The sequence below is a fragment of the Alligator sinensis genome, unplaced genomic scaffold, assembly GCF_000455745.1.
Source record: "Alligator sinensis unplaced genomic scaffold, ASM45574v1 scaffold1352_1, whole genome shotgun sequence".
NCBI classification, from domain to species: Eukaryota; Metazoa; Chordata; order Crocodylia; family Alligatoridae; genus Alligator; species Alligator sinensis.
Genome location: NW_005843148.1, coordinates 243,618 through 251,104, shown reverse-complemented (window position 1 = coordinate 251,104; position 7,487 = coordinate 243,618). Strand labels below are relative to the sequence as shown.

At 49.6% G+C, this 7,487-nt stretch overlaps 2 protein-coding genes across 2 annotated transcripts; one reads left to right on the top strand and one right to left on the bottom strand.

The window, feature by feature from the left end:
• Positions 1 to 305: 305 nt before the first annotated feature.
• Positions 306 to 1,766, top strand: RPS25 (ribosomal protein S25). The gene is made up of 4 exons (XM_014526752.1): positions 306 to 314; positions 380 to 563; positions 1,124 to 1,220; positions 1,699 to 1,766. The coding sequence occupies exons 1-3, from the start codon at positions 306 to 308 to the stop codon at positions 1,216 to 1,218; spliced, it is 288 nt and encodes a 95-aa protein (XP_014382238.1). The 3' UTR covers positions 1,219 to 1,220; positions 1,699 to 1,766.
• Positions 1,767 to 3,471: 1,705 nt separating this feature from the next.
• CCDC84 (coiled-coil domain containing 84) lies at positions 3,472 to 7,456 on the bottom strand (the record flags this gene model as incomplete). Its single annotated transcript, XM_025194030.1, has 9 exons — positions 3,472 to 3,648; positions 3,992 to 4,124; positions 4,458 to 4,550; positions 4,993 to 5,023; positions 5,179 to 5,287; positions 5,679 to 5,743; positions 6,560 to 6,622; positions 6,714 to 6,780; positions 7,332 to 7,456. Coding segments are annotated over 9 exons (768 nt in total), but the record flags the coding sequence as incomplete, so codon positions are not given.
• Between the last annotated feature and the right edge of the window lie 31 nt (positions 7,457 to 7,487).

Genomic DNA, 7,487 nt, shown 5'->3' with positions numbered 1-7,487 from the left:
GGAGAGCTGCCACCGCGCTCGGCTCGGCCCTGCCCTGGGCGCGCAGCCCACAGGCGTGCAAGGAAAATCTCGGGTGTCAGTTCTCGGGTACGCGAGACGCCCCGCACGTTTGGGGTGTCCCTAGTCGAAACGTGTAGCCCCCCGAGGGAGCGTCAGCGGTCGGTGCCCGCAGGCGTGGCAGAGGCACGCGTTGTGCGCGAGACCCCGGTGCCAGCGGGTTGGCCGGCGGGTCAGGCTGGTGACAGCTGCCTCGTTACAGTTCAGAGCACCCGGCTTCCCCTCTGGAGAGACGGGAATTGCTGCGCATGGCAGTGGTATGATGAGGGGTAGATGTGTTTCTCCTTGGGCGAACGACTGATTAATCTTTGTTTCCAAGTAGAAGTGGTCCAAGGGGAAAGTCAGAGACAAGTTGAACAACCTGGTCTTGTTTGACAAAGCCACTTACGATAAACTCTGCAAAGAAGTGCCCAACTACAAGCTCATCACGCCCGCTGTGGTCTCGGAGAGGCTGAAGATTCGAGGCTCTCTGGCAAGGGCTGCCCTCCAGGAGCTGCTCAGCAAAGGTACCGATGCGCCCCGCTCTGCAAGGGGAGACGTCAGAGATGGTCAAGCCACTCGTGTTCCTTTCTTGCTCTTGGTATTTGGGGACTTACTTCGTACCCATCTAATTGGAGGTCATTTACATGTACAAAGGAGCTCAGTAAGGAGCTTTTTGAGCTTAAACATCTCTAATCTCCTTTCTTTCCTTGCACCAGCTAAATCTAAGGGGTTTCACCTGGTATCTTTCTCAATGTAGAGCATATAAAAACTAAAGGGGGATTCATAACCAATCATTACACTCCTGAAAACACAAAGTAAAAGACCTAGGGAAGGTGTCTGCATCCAGCCTAATTGCTGTGGTGAGTCGTGTGTGGAAAACGCTTCCTAGGACCCGGTTACAGCAGAAGGGCGGGAGGCAGAGCAGTCGCCAGCACAACAGACGGTGTGGCGGGGCACTGACATTGCTCGTGGATGTGCTCTGCTGCGGTGGGGTCAAACGCTTTGGCAGGTGTGCAACAGGGTAGCCCTGTGCCCTGCAAGGGCCTCCCTGATCCCCGTCCCTGTATTTCTGTCTTCTGGGCAGGTTTGATCAAACTTGTCTCCAAGCATCGAGCACAAGTGATTTACACCAGAAACACGAAGGGAGGAGATGCGCCTGCTGGAGGAGAAGATGCATAAAGGTGATGTAACCATCCCTCCGTGCCATGGATTCCTCAAAATCCCAATGCAAAGCCCTCCTAGTAAACACCCCCCACCCCATTTAGATGGGCTATTCCCCTCATCCTTCAGAAAAAGATGCTATTTGTACTGCTTGAAAGGAGACTGCAAGCATGCAGGCAAGGCAGTGGATTAAAACCTAATCGCCTGCCCTGGATAGAGCCTGCAATTTCTAAATCCAATTGAAGGTACTGAACAGCAGTTGATATTTGGCATGAGGGGCAAGAAAACAGCTTCTGTGCTTGTCCATGTCTCCCTCTTCCTTTTTGTAAAGGCTTCTCTGGCCTTCAAGAAGTGATGAAACACCAGCTGCCATCCAAACTGAATTGTTTATAGGCTGCAGAAGACTCTTCTATAGAAGCAGTGGTTTTAAGGACATGGTTTAACAGGCCATCAGTTGTGTGGATCTGATTTTCTGACCTGGTCCTTCTTACTTTGCAGGCTTCTTCAGTGACCTCTGCAAAGATCTTTCTTCTGTAAAATGTATACAATAAAGTGAATGGATTCAGTTTGCCTGTTTCTCCTTGATTCCTGGGGTGAGAGCGCAATAGCATGCAGGTGAGCCGTGGGTGGCATGGCGCAGCAGCAGTGGGTGCCAGGGAACTGCTCTGCAGAAGTGTTTGATCTCCTGACATGATTTCTGTGGGTGTGACTTGACTGAAAACTGTAGGCTCTTGGCTCCACTAACCTACTTTGACCTGAAATTTACTTGGCAATGCTGAAGATGGGCTCCTGGGCGTGAGGAACCTGGTCATGTATTCTGGGACCATGTCAAAGCCCTACTCATTCTGCAGGATGGTCATTGTTGAGACTACTTTGTTCTGACCTAGTAAATTGCAGTTCTTATGTTTTATGCAGGACCTTTGACAGGATGGTAATTATTCACATGCCTAGTCATTCATCAGTGACTTTGGAAATGTCTGTTTTACCTTGGTTGTCGTATATTGTTAGACACATCTTATTTTGCTTAATCTACTTCCATTTGCATGCAGTAGTAAATTCTGACAGGTATCCACGTTTTAAAACAGAAAAGGAAACTTTGTATAGCAGTAAGTTATAAAAACTATTACTGATAACTTGCTGTATAAACAGCTGTATGTGTTCATAAACAAAGCTTTGTTCTTAGACTTATTCTGCTGCAGGCGGAGGCTCCGTGTTTTGTGATTCAAAGCGTGGGAAACTCGGTGGGCTTAGAATTGGTGTTCTGCCTGTTCTGATTGCAGTTACATAGAAGAGGATGTAAACTGGGTTCAAAGAGTACTGCTATAAATGAATTCAAACAGACCTAGGAAGGCTAATGGTATACCTAGAGAGGAGAGGTATTTGCATTGTATCTTTGCAAGATGGTATAGCTGCAGGAAAATAAATAGAGCTATCCAGCTAAATAGAGAATGTTTTTAAATCTGTAGAATCCGAGTGAACTACATCCGTATGGTTAAAGGTCTCCAGTTGTCCACTACGTTTTCAGTGCTGCTTGCAAGCATGATCATCTCCAAACCAAAGCTATCTGGCATTGTCACACACTGAAGTTTGTTTTTTTTAAGCACAACCAAGACCTCAACTATTCTGGCATGTGGGAAAGGGTGCTGGGCTGCTTAGGAAGATCTGGGTGTTTCATACTTGTGGGGAGGAAGCAGTGCTGCTAATGGGCAGAAACAATCCTACCCCACAACACAGCTTAACAGGCTGCTCCCTGCCTGTGAGGAAGGGGGATGTTTAGGCAGGGCTGTGCTGTTCATGACGAAATTGCTCAAACAGACATGGGAGGGGGAGACAGAAGTGACAGTGGAAGGAAGGAAGTGCACAGCTGAACCTTCCTACCTGGTGACTTGCGTCTTCAGGGAGCTGCACACACTCTTAAACGCAAGGGGTTCTAGGCTCCATTAAAACCACTGTAACTCTTGGCTATTTTCTGCCAGGATCATGGGGCTGAGCAAGCTGCTCTGCTATAAAGGCAGTGCATGCAGCCTAGCAGAGTTTTTCCTCACTGAACTGAGGTCTCTGACTTAGCACCTGCATAGTGCAATAAGCTATATGCATAGGAGAAACATGCAACAATGAAGCTGAATTTCTGTGATATGGGCAGGCTAGATGTGTACCCTTGAGCAGCTGGCCTGGGCCTCCTACTGGAAGCTTGGGCCACTTTTTCCCAGGGTGTAGGATAGGCTACCACAAGTTTTATGAAGTAGCTTTTAAATAAGTGTTGAGACATGATGTATTTAAGTGCAAGTTTAATATGGTTTATGCAATGGAAACAAAAAGACAAAATGGGACTGGTACACGATACTACAAATGTTGCAAGCATCACTTCAGAGAACCTCAGATTTTGGTCTCCTTGTGTTCCTCCTCTGTCTGTGGGTTTTTTGCCCTGCTTCAGCTTTGAACTGATGTCTGAAAAGAGAGAAGTTAGTTTTAAAGGAAAGAACATGGTGAATAGCTGCTTTAAGGAGGAAGTCTGAGGTAAGCAGCAATACAGAGAACTAATGACTGGCTTAAGCTCCCACAAATATACCTTTGGGGTGGGAGTGACTGGTTAGGTACCCCCTAGCAGGTCGGTCTACTACAAGTTTTTTCTTTGCTTCTGTCAATTTACACAGAATGCATTGGAGACTGGTACTCATGGAGTAGGATCCTGCAGGCCTGAGGATAAGTGCTAGCCAAATGCAGCAGGGTACAAGTAGAAAGGGGCTTGCATGTGAACTTGGTGTCAGACCGCAGCGCTCAAGACGCTTACCTTGACTGCCATCTCCTGCCATGATTCCAGACCCGCCCGAAGGAGGGAAGCCAACCTTCCCCTGTCTGAGATGTGTGGTCAAAGTTGGCACCAACGCGCTCGGCTGGAAGCTTTTTCAGCTTCTGCTTCTCCTCTACCAATGGAACAGAACTAATTACACTCCTGCCTGCTATGTTTCTTTTCTGAGTGTGCTGTTTATGCCTCAAAGTTTATTGAAGCTCTAGCTAAAGCTCCTTCCCAGAATTAGCGGGGGGGGGGTAGAAAAAGAGAGCCCACTCCCAAGTCTATAAGGCAGCGTTCTGTAAGCCTTGCCTACCTTGAGAATAAGAGTAAGTGATGCACATGGTAATCTGACTCCCTGGTAAAACTTTTACTCTATTTACAATGCTTTATTTTTAAAGGAAGTAAAGAGTTTAAAAATTAGAACTCTTCCTCAACCAGTCCAAGCAGTAATATCCAAACTCACTTTCTTTGAGAAACTCTTCATATGAAGGCCCAATCTGCTGTTTGTTTCCAGCCTCCTCCTCTTCATCCTGCACCAGCCAGGGAGGCTTGGCTCCTAGGGGGTAATAAGGGGCTTAAACTACTGAAATTATCCTGAATATGACAGAAGGAATGGGAGAATAGCCCCTATTAGTCCAGAGTGCTTCCTTGACAAGTGATGAAACAGCTTTTCCCCATGGACCTGCTATTTTTTGCTCTTGTTTTTGGAGACTATACAAGGAGAGGTACTTTAGTGTTGTTCAGCTCTGGGTCACAATGACTGATATTTAGACAAGTATACACGATGGAGCAGCAACAGCCACTCCTTTATTACATTTACAAGGGAGGCTCTTTTAGAAGCCTAGCCACTTTTGCCCATCCAGAACATGAGCAAGGTACCTAACCATCCTGGTCTTATCCAAGTTGTGTTCTAAAGTTGCTTTGAATGCAGGTGAAAAAATCCAGAGCCTGCAGATTTACAGAAAGGTGGCAAAAGTAGAATAATAGCAGAGGCTTACCTGTGTGAATGTTCCCTTTCCCACCAGTTTCCTGTTTGGTTGGTTTAAAAAAAAAAAAAAAAAAAAAAAAAGTTGGGGAAGGGCAGAAAAAAATATCCCAATTAGAAGTGTTCTCTCTTAAGATGACCCACTGCAACTTTTGCCTATAACAGCTGATAGGTGCTAAAAGGACAGCAGCAGCCTTACCTGGTGGCCGATGAAAGTCAGAGCATGCCCCTTTTCCATCCAATCTAAATCAGACAATGGTTGCATCCCACTTGGACCAGGCTGCTCCTTAGTGCAGCAGGTGATGTCACTAGAACAGAAACAGCCAAACAGGTAAGGAACTTAATTATGGTTTTGCTCCAAGCTGTAAGTAATCTCAAAGTGCAGCACTCACTTGTTAAATGTACATCTTGGTGGTGGGGGCGAGGCAATGGCACTTCAATTTTTTTTTTGTTTAAGCCCTGAGAATTGTTAGCAGCTATGAGAGAGGATGGGAAATGCAGACTGCATCTGACCATATCTAGTGCTACTTTGGCACAAGTGCTAACTCCTTGATACAGGTGTGCAAGATAAAGTAGCCCGAGTCAGGTCCTCAAGGTTTTAGCTACTCTAGCTGGGGAAAGTGATGGTAAGGCACTAGGTAATTACTGCTCAGTGTTACAAGTTCCCAGAAGGGAGCCTGGCAGAGGTGAGTTTCTTACCTTTCAGAGACACAGGCTGCACTGAAGACCGAGGGTCCATCACAAGGTTCTGTCTCTCTCTCAGGCTGGGTTTGATTCAGGAAAAATAAACAATTTTCTGGTATTTAACAACAGACCCCTTCTGTTTTGTTAGACACCTCAAAGTGAAGTAGGCCATTCACGTCTGGGTTACGGGGAAGGGGTAACTTTCAGTGCTGACCCTGAAGCTTATTTATCCTACTGCTAAGGTTGCAGAGCCTGTGGCAAACAGACAAACGAGCTCGACTCCAATTACAGAATCCCCACTGCTGATGGGGGAGGGCACCCACTGCCCACAAACTCAACAACGGCACTCAAGAGGTGGGTAGGGGCCAGTACTTACCCCCAAGGTGGAGGTGAGAAGCCTAGCCAAAGCCCCTAATGGCTCCGCAATCCCATTCCCTTTATAAAGTGGAAGACTAGATTTGCTGAAAATGGGTGCATCTGGTACTGGACGTTTCTTCAGATTGTTAATATAGGAAAATGATAGCTACTAGTATAATAGATCAGGTGCCTAGTGCAATACTCGTACACTGTATTCTTGGTTCCTTCTCCCTGACCAGCTTTTAACCCTGACCAAAGTAACTAGCAAACAGTGCCACTATTCTGGCTCCAGCTACCATGATGCAAATCAGGCACTGCCCACACATCCCTTACCCAACCCGAGTTGAGCAGGTCACTTGGAGGCAAGGAGGGCAGACTTGCCAGCGGCCGCACGGGGGGGCCAGAGAAGTTGTTCAAAGCAATGCTTGGTTTCAGTAGAAGAGCCGGGGGGAGAGAGACTTAAAAGAGCCCACAGGGCTCGAGACAGCAAATGCCCTCACTGTGCTGGATACTGTTCAGCTGCGTCCTGCGAAACAAACCTCTAAGGCGGCTTGCACCAGCTGCCGCCTGCTCTCCTCCACCTCTCGGATGCGAGACGCCATCTGGAATTGAAGGAGGTGAGAAATGGGATAAGGACTAAAGGCAAAGCGGGCAGCTGAGTGGAGCAGAGCTCAGCGGGGCGTCTCTGGTCACCTCTTCAATGGTCTTGTCCTCTTTTTCTTCATAAGCATCCACGGCTTTAACGAGGGAGGATTGGAACCTGAAAAAGTGCTAGAAATCAGTCACTGGCGAGGCGTTGTACAGTCTGACTCGGCCTGGGAGCGAGCAGTGCCCGGCTCTCGCGGCTTGGGCAGGCGTCGGCATCTCGGCCTTGCTTGTGCCTCGCGCAGGCGCGACTCGGGGGCTGCCGCGTGCCGGGAGCCATGCCAGGGCAGAGAGATGAGCAAAAGCCTCAAGCAGGCAGCCCACAGTGACCGCTGGCTGGGCAGGCGCAGGGCCACGAGGGGAAGGGGAGCGATGTGGGGACGGCCGTGCAGCACAGCCAGGCGGGCACAGGGGGCCGGGGCCGGGCACAGGAAGCCGCCCTCCCCCCTCCCCGGGGGCCAGGTACCGTGCGTAGTCCTGTGGCGACACGAGGAAGTGATGCTTCAGCTTGGGCTCGGCCTTGTTCTCCCACCAGGCTGGGCAGGCGCAGGGCCACGAGGGGAAGGGGAGCGATGTGGGGACGGCCGTGCAGCACAGCCAGGCGGGCACAGGGGGCCGGGGCCGGGCACAGGAAGCCGCCCTCCCCCCTCCCCGGGGGCCAGGTACCGTGCGTAGTCCTGTGGCGACACGAGGAAGTGATGCTTCAGCTTGGGCTCGGCCTTGTTCTCCCACCAGAAGCGGTGCAGGGCGCTCCTGTGCTCGGCGCTGCGGGGAGAGGGCGGTGAGGCGGGGCGGGGCGGGGCGGAGCGGGGGATCGGGGCC

Coding starts and splice junctions, on each gene's coding strand:
- RPS25 (XM_014526752.1), top strand. Junction 564..1,123: donor CCAGGAGCTGCTCAGCAAAG/GTACCGATGCGC, acceptor TCTTCTGGGCAG/GTTTGATCAAACTTGTCTCC.